At 47.4% G+C, this 19407-nt stretch overlaps 2 protein-coding genes across 4 annotated transcripts; both read right to left on the reverse strand.

Moving 5' to 3' along the window:
* Positions 1–10622: 10622 nt before the first annotated feature.
* Positions 10623–13207, reverse strand: LOC139836954 (uncharacterized). Of its 2 annotated transcripts, XR_011753680.1 has the most exons (3): positions 12720–13207; positions 11372–11858; positions 10623–11288 (listed from the first exon to the last, which is right to left on the reverse strand). XR_011753680.1 is itself a non-coding variant. In XM_071826884.1 (2 exons), exons 1-2 carry the CDS (start codon positions 13050–13052, stop codon positions 11661–11663), a joined length of 531 nt encoding a protein of 176 aa, XP_071682985.1. In that variant the 5' UTR covers positions 13053–13207; the 3' UTR covers positions 10623–11660. The 2 variants fall into 2 exon arrangements, 1 of the variants encoding a protein (XP_071682985.1); XM_071826884.1 differs by having other exon boundaries at positions 10623–11858.
* Positions 13208–13945: 738 nt separating this feature from the next.
* LOC127347636 (uncharacterized) lies at positions 13946–18844 on the reverse strand. 2 transcript variants are annotated; one of them, XM_051373812.2, is made up of 4 exons: positions 15454–18844; positions 15173–15236; positions 14526–15065; positions 13946–14429 (listed from the first exon to the last, which is right to left on the reverse strand). In XM_051373812.2, the coding sequence occupies exon 1, from the start codon at positions 18712–18714 to the stop codon at positions 15934–15936; it is 2781 nt and encodes a 926-aa protein (XP_051229772.1). In that variant the 5' UTR covers positions 18715–18844; the 3' UTR covers positions 13946–14429; positions 14526–15065; positions 15173–15236; positions 15454–15933. The 2 variants fall into 2 exon arrangements, with proteins under 2 accessions (XP_051229772.1, XP_051229766.1); XM_051373806.2 differs by having other exon boundaries at positions 14526–15073.
* Positions 18845–19407: the final 563 nt, after the last annotated feature.

Here is a 19407-nt window from a genome sequence, read left to right on the forward strand (position 1 = left end):
GAAAAGAGAGATTTTGTTTTAAAAGTCCTTGTGCGAGAATTTGAGGATATAGCTAAAGAAGCTAGAAAAGTTTTTATTAAGCATAAGAGGCTTGGTATGTTCACCGATTTTAAAAGAACACTTGAAAAGATGGATATGGATAGAATTAAGTACACTAATAATGTTAATGATGGTGGGGAGATTAAAGCACCAATACCTTGTAAGCTCCTAGGAATGCATGAAGCTCTAGATGATAATTACGCTTGGCTTGTCCCTGAAAATTTGTTTGATGAGAGTAGCAAGCCCAAGATTAATGAAAAGGGAGCCTCTGAAACTTATGTATACAAAATACAACGCATGGTTGAGAAAACTCCAAACCCCGCTGTAGATGCATCATCTCTTGATAATACTTGATACACACTTTCTGCGCCTAGCTGAAAGGCGTTAAAGAAAAGCGCTTATGGGAGACAACCCATGATTTTACTACTGCACTTTTGTTTTATATTTGAGTCTTGGAAGTTGTTACTACTGTAGCAACCTCTCCTTATCTTAGTTTTGTTGCATTGTTGTGCCAAGTAAAGTCTTTGATAGTAAGGTTCATACTAGATTTGGATTACTGCGCAGAAACAGATTTCTTACTGTCACGAATCTGGGCCTAATTCTCTGTAGGTAACTCAGAAAATTATGCCAATTTACGTGAGTGATCCTCAGATATGTACGCAACTTTCATTCAATTTGAGTATTTTCATTTGAGAAAGTCTGGTGCCTCTTAGAAATTCGTCTTTACGGACTGTTCTGTTTTGATAGATTCTGCCTTTTATTTCGCATTGCCTGTTTTGCTATGCTTGCTGGATTTTTCTATTCCATTAACTTTCAGTAGCTTTGTGCAATGTCCAGACGTGTTAAGAATGATTATGTCACCTCTGAACATGTGAATTTTGATTGTGCACTAACCCTCTAATGAGTTGTTTTAAGTTTGGTGTGGAGGAAGTTTTCAAGGATCAAGAGAGGAGGATGATACAATATGATCAAGGAGAGTGAAAGCTCTAAGCTTGGGGATGCCCCGGTGGTTCACCCCTGCATATTTCAAGAAGACTCAAGCGTCTAAGCTTGGGGATGTCCAAGGCATCCCCTTCTTCATCGACAACATTATCAGGTTCCTCTAGTGAAACTATATTTTTATTCCATCACATCTTATGTACTTTGCTTGGAGCGTCTGTTTATTTTTGTTTTTGTTTTGTTTGAATAAAGTTGGATCCTAGCATTCATTGCGTGGGAGAGAGACACGCTCCGCTGTTGCATATGGACAAATATGTCCTTAGGCTTTACTCATAATGTTCATGGCGAAGGTTGAATCTGCTTCGTTAAATTGTTATATGGTTGGAAACGGGAAATGCTACGTGTGGTAATTGGTAGAATGTCTTGAATAATGTGATACTTGGCAATTGTTGTGCTCATGTTTAAGCTCTTGCATCATATGCTTTGCACCTATTAATGAAGAAATACATAGAGCTCGCTAAAATTTGGTTTGCATAATTGGTCTCTCTAAGGTCTAGATATTTTCTAGTAAGGGTCGAACAACAAGGAAGACGGTATAGAGTCTTATAATGCTTACAATATGTATTTTATGTGAGTTTTGCTGTACCGCTTCATACTTGTGTTTGTTTCAAATAGCCTTGCTAGCCTAAGCCTTGTATCGAGAGGGAATACTTCTCATGCATCCCAAATCCTTGAGCCAAACACTATGCCATTTGTGTCCACCATACCTACCTACTACATGGTATTTCTCCGCCATTCCAAAGTAAATTGCTTGAGTGCTACCTTTAAATTTCCATTCTTTACCTTTGCAATATATAGCTCATGGGATAAATAGCCTAAAAACTATTGTGGTATTGAATGTGTACTTATGCATTTTATCTCTTATAAGTTGCTTGTTGTGCGATAACCATGTTCCTGGGGACGCCATCAACTACTATTTGTTGAATATCATGTGAGTTGCTATGCATGTCCGTCTTGTCTGAAGTAAGGGCGATTTACCATGAGTTGAATGGTTTGAGCATGCATACTGTTAGAGAAGAACATTGGGCCGCTAACTAAAGCCATGATCCATGGTGGAAGTTTCAGTTTTGGACAAATATCCTCAATCTCATATGAGAAAATTAATTGTTGTTGAATGCTTATGCATTAAAGAGGAGTCCATTATCTGTTGTCTATGTTGTCCCGGTATGGATGTCTAAGTTGAGAATAATCAAAAGCGAGAAATCCAATGCGAGCTTTCTCCTTAGACCTTTGTACAGGCGGCATAGAAGTACCCCTTTGTGACACTTGGTTAAAACATATGTATTGCGGTGATAATCCAGGTAATCCGAGCTAATTAGGACAAGGTGCGGGCACTATTAGTATACTATGCATGATGCTTGCAACTTGTAGGATATAATTTACATGATGCATATGCTTTATTACTACCGTTGACAAAATTGTTTCTTATTTTCAAAATCAAAGCTCTAGCACAAATATAGCAATCGATGCTTCCCTCTGCGAAGGGCCTTTCTTTTACTTTTATGTTGAGTCAGTTCACCTATTTCTCTCCATCTCAAGAAGCAAACACTTGTGTGAACTGTGCATTGATTCCTACATACTTGCATATTGCACTTATTATATTACTTTATGTTGACAATATCCATGAGATATACATGTTACAAGTTGAAAGCAACCGCTGAAACTTAATCTTCCTTTGTGTTGCTTCAATGCCTTTACTATGAATTTATTGCTTTATGAGTTAACTCTTATGCAAGACTTATTGATACTTGTCTTGAAAGTACTATTCATGAAAAGTCTTTGCTATATGATTCAATTGTTTACTTATTACATTTACCATTGCTTTTGATCGCTGCATTCATTACATGTGCTTACAATAGTATGATCAAGATTATGATAGCATGTCACTTCAGAAATTATCTTTGTTATCGTTTACCTACTCGGGACGAGTAGGAACTAAGCTTGGGGATGCTGATACGTCTCCAACGTATCGATAATTTCTTATGTTCCATGCTACTTTATTGATGATACCTACATGTTTTATACATACTTTATGTCATATTTATGCATTTTCTGGCACTAACCTATTAACGAGATGCCGAAGAGCCAGTTGCTGTTTTCTGCTGTTTTTGGTTTCAGAAATCCTAGTAAGGAAATATTCTCGGAATTTGACGAAATCAACGCCCAGGATCTTATTTTTCCACGAAGCTTCCAGAAGTCCGGAGAGGAAACGAAGTGGGGCGACGAGGCCGCCACACACCAGGGCGGCGCGGCCCAAGCCCTGGCCGCGCCGGCCTTTGGTGTGGGCCCCTCGTGGCGCCCCCTGACCTACCCTTCCGCCTACTGATGTCTACGCCCCCTCCTTTTCCTGTAGACAGTGTTGGGCCTCCAAGAGCAGAGGTTTGTAGAACAGCAGCAAGTTTTCCCTTAAGTGGATCACCCAAGGTTTATCGAACTCAGGGAGGAAGAGGTCAAAGATATCCCTCTCATGCAACCCTGCAACCACAAAGCAAGAAGTCTCTTGTGTCCCCAACACACCTAATAGGTGCACTAGTTCGGCGAAGAGATAGTGAAATACAGGTGGTATGAATAAGTAGTAGCAACGGCACTGAAAAGTGCTTTGCCCAGATAAACAAGCGTAGTAACGCAAGAGTAGTAACGCAAAGAAACAAGAAACAAGCAAATGATAGCGATTTAGGAACAAGGCCTAGGGATTAGACTTTCACTAGTGGACACTCTCAACATTGATCACATAACAGAATAGATAAATGCATACTCTACACTCTTGTTGGATGATGAACACATTGCGTAGGATTACACGAACCCTCAATGCCGGAGTTAACAAGCTCCACAATTCAATGTTCATATTTAAATAACCTTAGAGTGCATGAAAGATCAATAAGACTAAACCAAGTACTAACATAGCATGCACACTGTCACCTTCATGCTAAGAAAGGAGGCATAGATCATATCAATACTATCATAGCAATAGTTAACTTCATAATCTACAAGAGATCATAATCATAGCATAAACCAAGTACTAACACGGATGCACACACTGTCACCATTACACCGTGCAGGAGGAATAAAACTACTTTAATAACATTGCTAGAGTAGCACATAGATAAATTGTGATACAAAACACATTGCAATCATAAAGAGATATAAATAAGCACTTCACTATGCCATTCATAACAGTGAATAAGTATTCTGTGAAATATAGCCTAAGAGACCCACACGGTGCACACACTGTCACCTTTACACACGTGGGACAAGGAGTCTCCGGAGATCACATAAGTAAAATTCACTTGACTAGCATAACGACATCTAGATTACAAGTATCATCATATGAATCTCAATCATGTAAGGCAGCTCATGAGATTATTGTATTGAAGTACATAGGAGAGAGATGAACCACATAGCTACCGGTACAGCCCCGAGCCTCGATGGAGAACTACTCCCTCCTCATGGGAGCAGCAGCGGTGATGAAGATGGCGGTGGAGATGGCAGCGGTGTCGATGGAGGAGCCTTCCGGGGGCACTTCTCCGTTCCGGCGGCGTGCCGGAACAGAGACTCCTGTCCCCCAGATCTTGGCTTCGCGATGTCGGCGGCTCTGGAAGGTTTCTCGTACCGTGGCTTTTTCGTATCGAGGTTTTAGGTCGAGGAGGCTTAAATAGGCGAAGAGGCGGCGTCAGAGGGTCGAAGGGGTGGCCACACTATAGGGGGGCACGGGCCCCCCTTGGCCGCGCCGGCCTAGGGTTTGGTGGGCCTGTGCCCCCTCTCTGGCGGTTCTCGGGTGTTCTGGATGCTTCCGGGCAAAATAGGAACCTGGGCGTTGATTTCGTCCGATTCCGAGAATATTTCGTTCCGAGGATTTCTGAAACCAAAAACAGCAGAAAACAGGAACTGGCACTTCGGCATCTTGTTAATAGGTTAGTTCCAGAAAATGCACGAATATGACATAAAGTGTGCATAAAACATGTAGATATCATCAATAATGTGGCATGGAACACAAGAAATTATCGATACGTCGGAGACGTATCACCTACTTAAGCCTTCGTCGAGAATAACTCCAGTACCGAGAGCCACGATACGGAAAACCTTCCAGAGACGCCGCCGCCGCCAATCCCATCTCGGGGGATTCAGGAGATCGCCTCCGGCACCCTGCCGGAGAGGGGAATCATCTCCCGGAGGACTCTTCACCGCCATGGTCGCCTCCGGAGTGATGAGTGAGTAGTCTACCCCTGGACTATGGGTCCATAGCAGTAGCTAGATGGTCGTCTTCTCCTAATTGTGCTATCATTGTTGGATCTTGTGAGCTGCCTAACATGATCAAGATCATCTATCTGTAATGCTACATGTTGTGTTTGTTGGGATCCGATAAATAAATGAATGCTATGTTATGTTGATTATCAATATCATCTATGTGTTGTTTATGATCTTGCATGCTCTCCGTTACTAGTAGAGGCTCTGGCCAAGTTTTTGCTTGTAACTCCAAGAGGGAGTATTTATGCTCGATAGTGGGTTCATGTCTCCATTGAATCTGGGGGAGTGACAGAAACCTCTAAGGTTGTGGATGTGCTGTTGCCACTAGGGATAAAACATCAATGATATGTCTAAGGATGTATTTGTTGATTACATTACGCACCATACTTAATGCAATTGTCTGTTGTTTGCAACTTAATACTGGAGGGGGTTCAGATGATATCCTGAAGGTGGACTTTTTAGGCATAGATGCATGCTGGATAGCGGTCTATGTACTTTGTCGTAATGCCCAATTAAATCTCACAATACTCATCATAACATGTATATGCATGGTCATGCCCTCTTTATTTGTCAATTGCCCAACTGTAATTTGTTCACCCAACATGCTTATTCTTATGGGAGAGACGCATCTAGTGAACTGTGGACCCCGGTCCATTCTTTTACATCGAATACAATCTACTGCAATACTCGTTCTACTGTTCTCTACAAACAATCATCATCCACACTATACATCTAATCCTTTGTTACAGCAAGCCGGTGAGATTGACAACCTCACTGTTACGTTGGGACAAAGTACTTTGGTTGTGTTGTGCAGGTTCCACGTTGGCGCCGGAATCCCTGGTGTTGCGCCGCACTACACTCCGCCGCCATCAACCTTCAACGTGCTTCTTGGCTCCTACTGGTTCGATAAACCTTGGTTTCTTACTGAGGGAAAACTTGCCGCTGTACGCATCACTCCTTCCTCTTGGGGTTCCCAACGGTCGCGTGCTGTACGCGTATCAGCTCCCGCCGACTCCGCCCGACGCCAGGACTCGCAGCGCTCCCGCTTGCTGCCTGATGCCAGGGCTCGCACGTCTCCGCCCGACGCCCTTCACCGGAAGAACAGTGCCGCTCCGCCCCGATCTTCCTTGTGTCCCGATTGGACCGCGCGCCAGGATCCGCCCGCCCCTGCCTGCTCATCCTGCGCCGCCCCGCCCCGATCGGCACCTGCTCTCCCGTGCCGGTTTCTCCTGCTGTTGACTTCGCTCGCGCCAGCCCCTGCTCTCTCGCACCGGTCGCCCCCGATCCGTTTTCTCTGACTTCGATCTAAAAAAAAGCAAAAAAAAAAAGCAAATTAAAAAAAATATTGTCGTCAGCTGTTGTTATCCGATGTCTTCTTCCGCTGATCCCGCCTTATCTTTGGGCCTCCCTTCGGTACTTGGTATTTGTCCGCTGCCTCCGTGTATGACGGCTAGCCATTGTTCGTCGCCGTTTGCGGCCTCTTCATGCGGCTCTGCCCGCGCTTCGCCGACTTCGTCTACGTCGGCCCGCCGCTCTACATCGACTTTTGCGGTCTCTTCCCGCGGTTATGGCCGCGCTTCGTCGACTCCGTCTACGTCGGCCTGCCGCTCTACATCGACTTTCACGGCCTCTTCACGTGGTTATGACCGCGCTTTGCCGACTCTGTCTTCATCGGCGTGTTGCTCTCCGTCGCCCCCTTTGGTGGCCTCTGTGCGTGTGGGTGATAGCTCCTCGTCGGCATCTGATTGTACGTCGACCTCTCCAGTCGCGTCCCTCTCTGCGCATGAGATAGCGCAGCTTCACTACCTGCTTGATGCTTGGGATTCCAGTTTACATCAGCAGCCTCGCGGTCCGAGTCTCCGCCCTCGTCCTCATTGCACCTACTATGGCAAGGTTGACCACACTTCCTCCACCTACTGGACGCGGGATCCCAGTTTACGTCAGCAGTTCCAGGATCGTCAGCAGGCTGGCTCTTCAGGATCTTCTGCAGTTGCACTCTCTGATCAGGACATTCTCATGGGTCTTCGTGGTCGGCTCGCTATTACAGACTCTTCCTCGCCGGGCGCTGCTGGTTTGTGGATCGGCTCTTCTGGCACTGCGCGACCACCACTTTCTACACAGTCAGGTACGTCCCCGTGGTATCTGGATTCTGAAGCTTCCTTTCATATGACCTCTGAGTCTTCTATTGTGTCTGCTCTTCGGTCTCTTCTTTCTCCTGTCCGTATTGTCACGGCTGATGGTACCTCTATTCCTGTTTCTAGTAGAGTCACCCTTTCTACTCCCTCTTTCTCTGTCCCTGATGTTTCTCATGTTCCTCGCTTTCAGATGAACCTTTTCTCTGCTAGCCAGCTCACCGATTCTGGTTGTCGCGTCATTCTTGACGCTGAGTCTTGTGCGGTTCAGGTTCGTCGCACACAGACCCTGGTTGGAGCTGGCCCTCGTAGCCGTAAGTCTCCGGGGCTTTGGGAGTTAGACTGGCTTCGTGTTCCTTCCGCTGTCACTTCATCTGCCAGTTCTCCTCCGGTTGTTGCCTCTATCACCGACTCTTTTCAGCAGTGGCATCATCGCCTTGGTCACCTTTGTGACTCTCGCCTGTCGTCTTTGGTTCATCGTGGCCTTCTGGGGTCTGTCTCTGAAGATGGGTCGTTACACTGTCAGGGTTGTAGGTTAGGCAAACAGATTCAGCTTCCCTATCCTACTAGTGTGTCTGTCTCTCAGCGACCGTTCGATTTAGTCCATTCAGATGTTTGGGGTCCGGCTCCCTTCGCTTCGAAAGCTTCGAAAGGGGGCCATCGATACTATATATTATTCATTGATGATTTTTCACGGTACACCTGGGTGTTTTTCATGCGCTCTCGCAGTGAGGTGCTCTCTATTTATCAGCGTTTTGCGGCCATGGTCCGCACTCAGTATTCTTCACCCATTCGCGTGTTCCGTGCTGATTCTGCTGGTGAGTATATCTCCCAGCACCTTCTTGGTGTCCTTGCTGAGGAGGGCACCCTCGCTCAGTTTTCTTGTCCCGGCGCGCATGCTCAAAATGGCGCCGCCGAGCGTAAGCATCGTCATCTTCTTGAGACCACCCGTGCTATGATGATTGCTTCTTCTCTTCCGCCACATTGGCCGAGGCCGTCGCTACGTCGGCCCACCTCATTAACATTCAGCCTTCCGCCGCTCTGCTGGTGGCATTCCTCTCGAGCGTCTCTCTGGTGTTTCTCCAGACTACTCGACTCTTCGTTCATTTGGTTGCGTCTGCTATGTTCTTCTGCCTCCTCGCGAACGCACCAAACTGACCGCTCAATCTGTTGAGTGTGTTTTTCTCGGATACAGTGATGAGCATAAGGGCTATCGCTGTTGGGACCCCGTTGGTCGTCAGATGCGCATCTCTCGTGACGTCACGTTTGATGAGACGCGTCCCTTCTATCCTCGCCCCACCTCGGGTACTTACCCGGTGGATGATATCTCTTTTCTTCTTTTTCCGGATGCACCCCTGCTGTCCCTCCTCCCCTCCCTCCTACTGCTGATGCGCCCTCTTCGGCGCCATCTTCTCGTTCGTCTAGTCCACCTAGTACTCCTCGTTCTCCGGCTTTGGCTCCTTCCGATGCTATCCCTTCTTCCTCTTCTGCTGATGACTTGTCTTCTGCAGATGAGCTTCCTCCTTCACGGCCTGTTCGTCAGCGTCGTGCTCCAGTTCGTTACTCTCCTAGTCAGTATGGTCTCTCTGTCGTTTCCGAGCCGACTTCTTATCGGGATGTTGAGCGTCATCCTGAATGGCAGCTTGCCATGGCTAAGGAGATCGCTGCGCTTGAGCGTACTGGCACTTGGGATCTTGTTTCTCCCCCTTCTGCTGTTCGTCCCATCACGTGTAAGTGGGTCTATAAAATTAAGTCTCGCTCTGATGGATCTCTTGAGCACTATAAAGCGCGTCTTGTGGCTCGTGGTTTTCAACAGGAGCACGGCCGTGACTATGATGAGACTTTTGCCCCTGTGGCTCATATGACTACTGTGCGTACCCTTCTTGCTGTTGCTTCTGTTCGCCGCTGGTATGTCTCCCAGCTTGATGTTCAGAATGCTTTTCTTAATGGCAAGTTGAGTGAGGAGGTTTACATGCAACCTCCTCCTGGGTATTCTGTTCCCGATGGGATGGTTTGTCGTCTTCGATGTTCTCTCTATGGTCTCAAACAGGCCCCTCGTGCCTGGTTTGAGCGCTTCGCCTCTGTGGTGACTGCTGCTGGTTTCTCTCCTAGTCTTCATGATCCAGCACTTTTTGTTCACACTTCTCCTAGTGGACGTACTCTTCTTCTTCTCTATGTTGATGACATGATCATTACTGGTGATGATCCTGAGTATATTGCCTTCGTCAAGACTCGTCTTCGTGATCAGTTTCTTATGACTGATCTCGGTCCTCTTCGCTATTTTCTTGGCATTGAGGTTTTCTCCACTTCTGATGGCTTTTCTATCTCTCAGGAAAAGTACATTCAGGATCTTCTTGCTCGTGCTGCTCTTGGGGATGAGCGCACGGTTGATACTCCTACGGAGCTTAATGTTAAGCTTTGTCCTACTGATGGTGATCCTCTTCCTGATCCCACCCGTTATCTCCATCTTGTTGGGAGTCTTGTTTATCTTGCTGTCACTCGTCCTGATATTTCTTATCATGTTCATATTCTGAGTCAGTTTGTCTCAGCTCCTACCACTGTTCACTATAGTCATCTCCTACGTGTTCTTCGTTACCTTCGTGGCACGATCACTCGTCGCCTTTTCTTTCCCCGTTCCAGCTCTCTCCAGCTCTAGTGCTATTCGGATGCTACGTGGGCGAGTGATCCTACGGATCATCGTTCACTTTCTGCTTACTGTGTGTTTCTTGGTGGTTCGCTTGTTGCTTGGAAGACGAAGAAACATGTCGCAGTTTCCCGTTCGAGTGTTGAGGCTGAGTTGCGGGCTATGGCTTTGTTGATTGCTGAGGTGACTTGGTTACGGTGGTTGCTTGCAGATTTTGGGGTCTCTGTTACGACACCCACTCCACTTTTGTCTGACAGTACATGTGCTATCAGTATTGCACGTGATCCGGTCAAGCATGAGCTGACCAAGCTTATTGGTGTTGATGCTTTTTACACACGTGCTAAGGTACATGATGATGTTGTTGCGGTTCATTATGTGCCTTCAGATTTGCAGTTGGCGGATTTCTTTACGAAGGCATAGACTCGAGCGCAGCATGATTTCTTACTCTCCAAACTCAGTGTTGTGGATCCACCATGAGTTTGAGGGGGGATGTTAGATGTATATATCTGTATACTGTAGTTTCTCCCTATGTTAGGGGGCTTTCTGCATATGTGCACCTGTACATGTACTATATATTGTGGCCTTTGGCCCCCTGGTAATACAACAAGCATATTGACCTAACAGGGAAAATTGCGGTAAGAAAGACCCACTCAGTGAATCGGTGGATCACACACTTGGAGACAGGGACAGGGACCCGCCTGACTATTTTGAAAGTAGACAAGTGTTGAAAGAGTGAAGTCTGGGGACAACTGTAAACGTAAAAAATGGGATCTCCAAAGCTACCCGCCCTACTAAAGATGTTCGCAAGCAAGGGACATGCCGAACACCTACCTTTCCAACTAAGTCCCACGCGAGGACCCTTTCATTGACGATGCCTTCCGTCGCGCGCCGGTTCGAGCCCATTTTCGCTCCCGGTCCCAAAAAGCTATCGGGGCCGCTATGGGACGCCGGTGGAGATGCTCTTATACCCACTAGTAAACACCGCTAGCTGCACCTGAAACAATACGATACGTGCAGTAGAAATGGGCATACAATATGGTGGCGCTAATTAAGTACTACTACCGAACCCAGTGCGGATTCATGAGAGCAGCCCGCTGAACACCAGCGACGTGCCCTTCCCCAGATCGAATATCAGCCGGCCATTGGAACCATCAGACAATGACACCTGGCATGGAGGCTCCCATCGGGACGAACACGAAGCACACCATCTGGTCATTCACACCAGCAAGCTTGCACCAAAGAGAACAGGATACAGTTAATTAATTAAGGTGAAGATACTTGCTTATATATACTCTGCATTGCATATACTCACCAGTTTAATTAAAGGAGTAGAAAGAATGTAACCAGGCAGGCGCTCCAAATATCCAGTCTATGACAGTTTCAGAAAATTGACGCTGGGCAGTCTGCCTGAATGTGAGCAGCTGAGAGCAATTACCTACACTAACAATGACACATAGTAGTAGGATGTATGCGGTGACAATCAGAGTGCTTCTACAGTTATAGTGCCACACAATTGGGCTGGTGCCGTCCTGGTTGAGTTCTACAGGTACACACCAGCTTGGGACATGAGGCTGACAGGATGACAAAGACTTCATTAACTGTCAAACAGCAGTACATCCTCCAGGATGGGTTTTACCAGGAAATTTAGCAGCGACCATAAAGCTTGATCCCCAATTCTGCATCGTCTCAATCACCTCATAGCAGTCAGAATCAGCCTTAACATAGCTGCCGCCAATATATTCGACTAAATTCAGCCCATCATGGGGTGCAGCAGCTTCAGTACAACGAACATTCACCACCTGAATTTGCTATACTAAGTATGATTCTTCGGTTCAAATAAAATCAAGATTACAACACAAGCTGAGTAAACAGAAACATGGCAAATAAAATAGATATCGTACTTAGTTTGATCTCTATAGAGAAGGAATGAAATGATGAGGCAAGGAGTACCTAATTCCTCACCAAATGCGTGCAGCAAAAGAAAAGAAAAAATGGGGAAGTGGTGTAAACAAAATTTCTTGATAGATCTGGCAAACGTAATCCTTTTTCAGTAGATGCTTCAATGCAGCAACTAGAGGACCGCTTGTTTAGATCCTGAGAACAACGTGCCTATGTCCTATATTTCAGAAAGAAGGTAAGCATATTCTACAAGCTCTGATGTGACCTATTCTTCACCGGGCAATCAGGACAAATGTAAATGTTGATATTTATCTGAGAAACCAAACTGTCCAAACAATTGGCACCGGCAATAGGTTATTTAAGTTTTATTTTGTTAATTGTGAAACCGTACGGTTGTTGGTGATCACCTAAACACACGATTGATTGTGTGCATGCATCATGAGTACAATGGGAAGCCACAGGTCTTAGTTTTCTAGCAGAGTTAGCTGATGTGTTTTATTAGAGATAGCCTTATTATCTGTATCAAAATATCTAGTTTACAGGCAACAGAGTTGGATTTATACCATCTTCTTTCTTTGATTCATCATTACTTGAACAAATATCACAATGCATCCCCAATTCACTATCGAACAAATCTCACCGTAAAAAGTGGATCACAGCGAAATGCCGCAAGCACCGTCGCCACAAGAGAGAGGGGAGCATTTCGCCTGCGCCGGAATGGGCGTTGGAGGGGGTGGGAAGCGAGGGGAAACGGCGCTTACCCTCCGCATGCTGTAGATGAGCTTCTCGTCCTCGGTCATGAGCTTCTTCCTGAGCTTGACGGCGCGGCGCAGCTCCCGCTGCGTGCGGCCGGTCTCCTTGGCCATCCGCTTCTCTACCTTGCTCCGCATGCTCCTCCCTTTGCTCGTCGACATCAGCCGCCGGCACAGCACTCCCGCGCCCGCCGTCGCCGCCGCGGAGGCCGCCGCCTCGCCCCCTCCTCCCCTCGCCGCCGCCGCGGAGGCCGCGGAGCTTATCGATGGGGCGCACCGCCCGTGGAGCGACGCGGAGGCTGCCCTCGGGAGGTTCCGGCGGAGGCCTCGCAGCGCCCACATGGTTTGCCGCCGGTGGTTGTGGAAGGCGGCGGCGAGGTGGGCGGAAGGGGGGCGGGTTTAGGTCGGCGGCGGCGGCTCGGGCGAAAAACCCTGGAGAGGCTGGGTTGCTGCGAGGAGCTTCTACTGTCCGTTGGATGGGCTGTTGTCCACGTGGACGAACGTTGTACCGTCAGCCTGCCATTGTTTGATGTACAACTACACCATTTGCATTCTAAATAATTTCGTTTTCTAAAGGGATGGCATAGCTTTATTGCGAATTTTATAAAAAAGATAGAAACCAACAATTCAAAAAAGGTGCCTACCAGACTGATCGACCTAATTACATGAATTTCTTACAAATATAGCAAAACCTAGCGGCAGCGCTAGGGCGCTTCCATTGGGGTGTGCTGGCACTCCACCTTCCAACATTTGTTCCATTAACAGTAGTACTAACTAAATTTGTTATTCTTGTTTCTCAAAATTGTGAGTTGACCCGCAACTGAAACTTTGTGGCGTAGATGTTTGCTATGTCTATATACCACTCATTTGTAAAATTATGTTGCATTTTAGTTATGAAGATAGAGTATATAGGAGAGAATATCAAATGCGTCCAATATGAACTGAAGATAAATACATTTCATGATGACTGTATTTTGTAGAGCTGTGATGATTGGGATTTTTCAAATTTGACCGGAATTTCTGCCAAGACTACCTTTTCTTGCTGCCTACAATAGAATATTTAATTTCATGAACCCTATCGAAACTACGAATAAATCCCCTCTATCTTAAAGCCCTAGAAACAGAATTCGTAACATGGGGGGCTGGGACGGGGCCAATGAGCACGACCCATGGCTCGCTCAAATTTCCAGTGCGTTCTTTGTGCTGTAAGAATATACATAGTTATTTAAACTTACAAAAGATTGGTCCCACTCAAACACAGATAATTTGCCCCAACTCAAATATTTTGGTGGAGCTAATTTATTTTTCACCGAATCGTTTAAAATCAGAAGACAACTCATGTGATACTCATCTACTTGGTTAAGGCTAAACCACATCTATTTGAATTTGAATTGGGCAGCAAACATCACCATCGATTTGAGCTCAATTATACTAACGGATTCCTTGGTTCGGACCAAGAAGTAAGGGCACTAGTAAACACCGCTAGCTGCACTTGAAACAAAACGGTACGACCAGTAGAAATGGGCATACAATATGGTGGTACTAATTAAGTACTACTACTGAACCCAGTGCGGATTCAGGAGAGCAGCCCGCTGAACACCGGCGAACATGCCCTTCCACAGATCGAATATCAGCCGGCCAATGGAACAACCAGACGATGACACCTGGAATGGAGGCTCCGGTCAGGACGAACACGAAGCACACCGTCTGGTCATTCACCTGTACCAGCAAGATTGCAGCAAAGAGAACAGGATACAGTTAATTAATTAAGGTGAAGATACTTGCTTATATGTACTCTGCATTGCATATACTCACCAGTTTAATTAAAGGAGTAGAAAAAATGTAACCAGGCAGGCGCTCAAAATATCCAGTCTATGACTGTCAGGGCACTCTGCCTGAATGTGAGCAGCTGAGAGCGCCCTACACTAACAATGGCACATAGGATGTATGCAGTGACAAGTGATCAGAGTGCTTCTACAGTTGTACTGCCACGCAATTGGGCTGGTGCCGTCCTGCTTGAGTTCTACAGGTACACAGCAGCTTGAGACCTGAGCCTGACAGAATAACAAGCCTTCATTAACTTTTCAACAGCAGTACATCCTCCAGGAAATTTAGCAGTGACCATAAGGCTTCATCCCCAATTCTGCATCATCTCAATCATCTCATAGCAGCCAGAATCAGCCTTAACATAGCTGTGCCAATATATTCGACTAAATTCAGCCCATCGTGGGGTGCGGCAGCTTCAGTACATCGAACATTGACCACCTGATCATGTCTCCAATTCGATGCAGCAATCAAGGCGCCCCTCTCATCTTGGACGAGCGCATCAAGGAATTTGCGACAATATCTGCCAAACTGCATGCCTTCCAACATGTTCATGTAAGTATTATTAAAAACAGGGAACTGAGAAGGAGGCACGATCGTAACAAATAGGTGCGATGTAACAGAAATTGAGTGTTCACCTTCATAAGCATGACCATCAGCAGGAACAGAATGGATAGAGACGCTGTGCTTCCTGCAGAGACGCTGCAATAGCGATAAACCATGTTAGCGCTTGCACATACATTAAAAGATTTAGAACTGAAGCACTTAAATTGAAGTCTAAACCTAACAGATGCGACAGAGAGGTTGGTAATGGGCATATTAGACGTGTAAAACAGCTAAATTGGGTACTAAGCTTGCTGCCTACGGCCATTCCTTGATATCATTAGAAGCACAACACTGAAGCCTTGGAAATACATACCAATGAGGACCAAAACAGCAGCAGGCAATTGGTCATGTCTGGAAGATTATGGCCGTACAAAGCCTCCCTTAGGACAGACATTACCAGTTCTATTATCAAGAGATGTGATAACAGGATCACAACATCTTCAAATTCAGCACCATGGCCATTATTGCTGGTTGTGTGGCTAAACGTGTCCCAGATGATATTGTCACTGTATGACACACGTTTGCACTGCGCCAAGCCATCACAGACCAATATTCCACCAAGAGAAAAGAAATGATGTTCAATAGACTCACCAGATATTGGTTGCAAATGAACAGGCAGGACACAAAGCATAACCATTGTAATGAAGCTCATCTGGAAGCACAATACCAAAGGCTTGGAAATAGATAACCATGAGGAAGATCACAAACAATGAAGAGGTCCGTCTAGCCATCTAACTAACTCCAGGATGGATAGCTCTGGCATATATCAGGTATCACAAGAAAAATCCCCAAATTACTGATGTGCATCAGGTCCAACTGATCCTAGTGATGGCTGCTTTTTCAATGCTTCTCTTGCTAAAATGTTGTATGAACGGAAACTAGGCTCACGATGATTATTTTCCATGATGTGCAGATATTCCATGCACAAGTCTTTGTATCCGGCCCCAAGCAGTCCATCGATGAGGACAGTCCATACAATATTATCAGGATCGAAAGGCCTCGACAGCATGTGTTCAAAAATAAATTGGGCTTCTTTCCTTCTGTTAAATTGGCATAAAGCGCATATTAGTGCTTTATAACCAACAAGATGTAGTTCACGATGTTGAGCAGACATATGTCTGAATACGCCCATAGCCAGGTCAACTTTCCGGGCTCTTAATATTGAAATAATGAAATAATTATATGCCTCCTGGTTTGGGCATAAACCCTGACCAACTGTGCTTCTGTACAGCTTATACGCCTCATACCATCTCCCACTTCTGCTTAATCCAGACAAAAATGCATCATTCAACTGCCGAGATAGCCCAAGATCTACGTCTGCTAACTTAGAAGATAAAACTGAAATGGCATATTCTTTAATGGCTTGGTCATCAAAACTACAGTTTGAGACCGAATCATGCAAGGACACAAGTTTCTGGTCACCCATCAGGTACTCATTTTTCAAGCCTTTAATCAAAACATCATATGTCCACAAGGTTGGTTGGCATCCAGCATTTATCATTTTGCCTAAGAGATCAAAGGCACGATCAACTTGGCCTGAAATTATATACACTTCAATCATCTTGATATAAGCAACTTCATCGAGAGTATGCCCTTGCCTGAGTAAATCTGAAAACAGTTTCTCAGCTTCCTCTACCTTGCCTTCTTGGCCCAGAGCTTGGATAAGAGAACTGTAAGTACGCAAATCAGGTAGGCAACTGTTCTCAACCATCCTGTTGAGCATTTCAAGGGCCAAAGATGTGGCACCATTTCTGCACAACCCATCAATCATAGTATTGTAAGTGACTACATTCGGAGATATCTTTTCTTCAAGCATCACTTCACACAGTCTCTCCGCAGCAGAAAAATTGTTCTGCTTGGTTAGAGCATGGATTAGAGCATTATAAGTTCGAACGGTTGGTCTGCAACCACTTTCCTTCATGTGCTCCAACATTTCTGCTGCACGGTCCAGTTTCTCGTCCGTGCAGTATCCACTTACGAGTGTATTGTAGGTAACTTCATCTGGGCGTAGCCCACGACCCACCATTTCACTGAACAACCTAGAAGCCGATTCCATTTCGCCTACATTGCAGAAACCAGCGATCAGTTCATTATAAGACCACTCATCAGGTTCACACCCATTAGCCTCCATAAGCTCTAGAATCTTAAGAGCAGCACTGGTATTCCCCGAGTCACAGTATCCTTTGATGATGGTGTTGTATGTCACGAGTGTAGCTGTAGGTGTGCCCTTCAACAGACTGATCAGCATTGCCATTGCCCTGTCGGTATCACCAATTTTGCAGTACCCCTTGATCATTTTATTGTACGTGATGGTGTTGGGCAAACAACCATGTCTCTGCATCGCATTGCACACGATAAGCGCAGAATCCATTTTGCTATCCTCCACCAGAACATTTACGAGGGCGCTATATGTCACCGTATCAGGGAGCACGCCATCTCTTGCCATCCTGTGGAACAGCCCAATGGCCAGCCTTGGCGCACGCTGCCCGCTTATGAGCGACGTGTATGTGTACACAGTTGGCCTGCATCCCTTCCTTTTCATATCGACAAACAGCCTCCCGGCATCTTCGGTGCGCCCCTTGTCAAGCAATGCAGCGATAGGGGCAGTGAAATCGTTCGCTGTGGGCAGAACGTCACGCCGCGCCATCTCCCCCATCAAATCCAACGCCTCGTTCACCCTCCCGCTGTCGCAGAGCCCGTTGATGAGGTTCGAGTATGTTGCAGCGTTCGGCTCGCACCCCTCTTCACCCATCCGAGCGAAAACCTCAATTGCCGAACCCAGGTCACTGTTCTTGCAATACCCGATGATCATCGACATGTAGGTGAACGCGTCAGGCTTCATCCCGGACTCGGACACGAGTGACAGCGCATCCGTGACATTACCATCCTTGCACAGCGCGTTGATGACGGTGTTGTAGATGAGCAAATTGGGCTTGAGGCCTTCCCTAAGAAGGCGGCGGTACCTGTCCAGGAGGGTGGCCGTCATGCCGAGGGTGTTGAGCTGGACGAGCAGGGCGCCGTAGGCCACGAGATCCATCCGGGGCCCTCTCCGGGCGAGCGTGTCCAGGTCGTCCATGGCCCGCGTCATCTCCAGCGGGGTGCGGCAGGCCCTGATCATGTGGACGCGCGCGCGGCCGACGTCGGCGGGGCACCTGCGGGCCTCCACGAGCCGCAGCGCGAGCGCGGCGAAGGTGTCCGGGGAGTGCTCGTGGGAGCGCTCCCGCGCGAGGAAGACGAGGAGGTCGAGCGCGCTGGTGGCGTCCGCGTGCGTGGTCGCGAGAGAGGCGGCCTGCGCGGGCGTGAGGGCGGTGACTACGGCGCTGTGCCGCCAGCGGCGCTCCAGCTGCTTCTTCTGCTTCCGGCGCCGGCTCTGCTGCGCTGTTCGGGTCTGGCTCAGGGGAGGCCGCTGGGAGTCCGTGGGGAGTTGAGGAGGTTGTGGGGTGTGGGGTGGCGGGATGGAGTTGGTGGCTGCGGAGGAGGAGGAGGAGAAGGCGGGGAGGAGGTGGGCGGCGGCGGCGCGCGGGTGGAGGAGGAGGAGGGAGAGGGGGCGGAGGCGAGCGATGGGCGGCGCCATGGGAGTAGGAGGATGAGGAGGAATGGGATCACGTCGCGCATCCGGCGAGAAGGGCGGCGGCGGCCGTGTGATGTGCGGTGGCGCTGGCCAAGAGATTTCTTTCTTTCCAGACGAGGGAGCTCCACGATGTGGACGAGGAAGAAGATGAAGAGATGGGCCGTAGTGGGCCTCCCGTTCTTAAAATGGAAGCGTTCTTGGTCGGGCTGAAATCTAGCAAGCCAAACCACAGGCCCAAATTTCGAGTACAGCCACTTCAACAAAAAAAAAACAAATTCGAGTACGTCGTGGTTGGCGTCGCAGCTAGGAAGAGCGGCAGCCCATGGGCACCTCGTCCGGCCGACGAGCAACAAGCGGCGTTGGAGGAAAATGCTCTTCACCTAGCTAGTAACCAATTTGCTCGCCAACACACGTCCTCACAGACAGACAGACAGACAGACAGACAGACAGGAATATCTTCGTCCTCGCCGGTGAGCTCTGTGAACCTCGCTGGCCGCAGCACCTGGATCATTGCTGAACCTCGCTGGTCATTCGCGGTGGGAAGGTTGACGGTCGACATTGCCGCCCCGCAGACATTACACGGTGCTTGGCCGTGGTGCCTAACTGCCTCCTCTTCGTCCGGTAGGTGGCAAGCGCAGTGAGTCAGAAGAAGGAGAAAAGCACGAGGGCAAGGAAAAAAATGGTGCGCTCGTACAC

This window comes from Lolium perenne, chromosome 1 (assembly GCF_019359855.2).
Source record: "Lolium perenne isolate Kyuss_39 chromosome 1, Kyuss_2.0, whole genome shotgun sequence".
Lineage (NCBI taxonomy): Eukaryota > Viridiplantae > Streptophyta > Magnoliopsida > Poales > Poaceae > Lolium > Lolium perenne.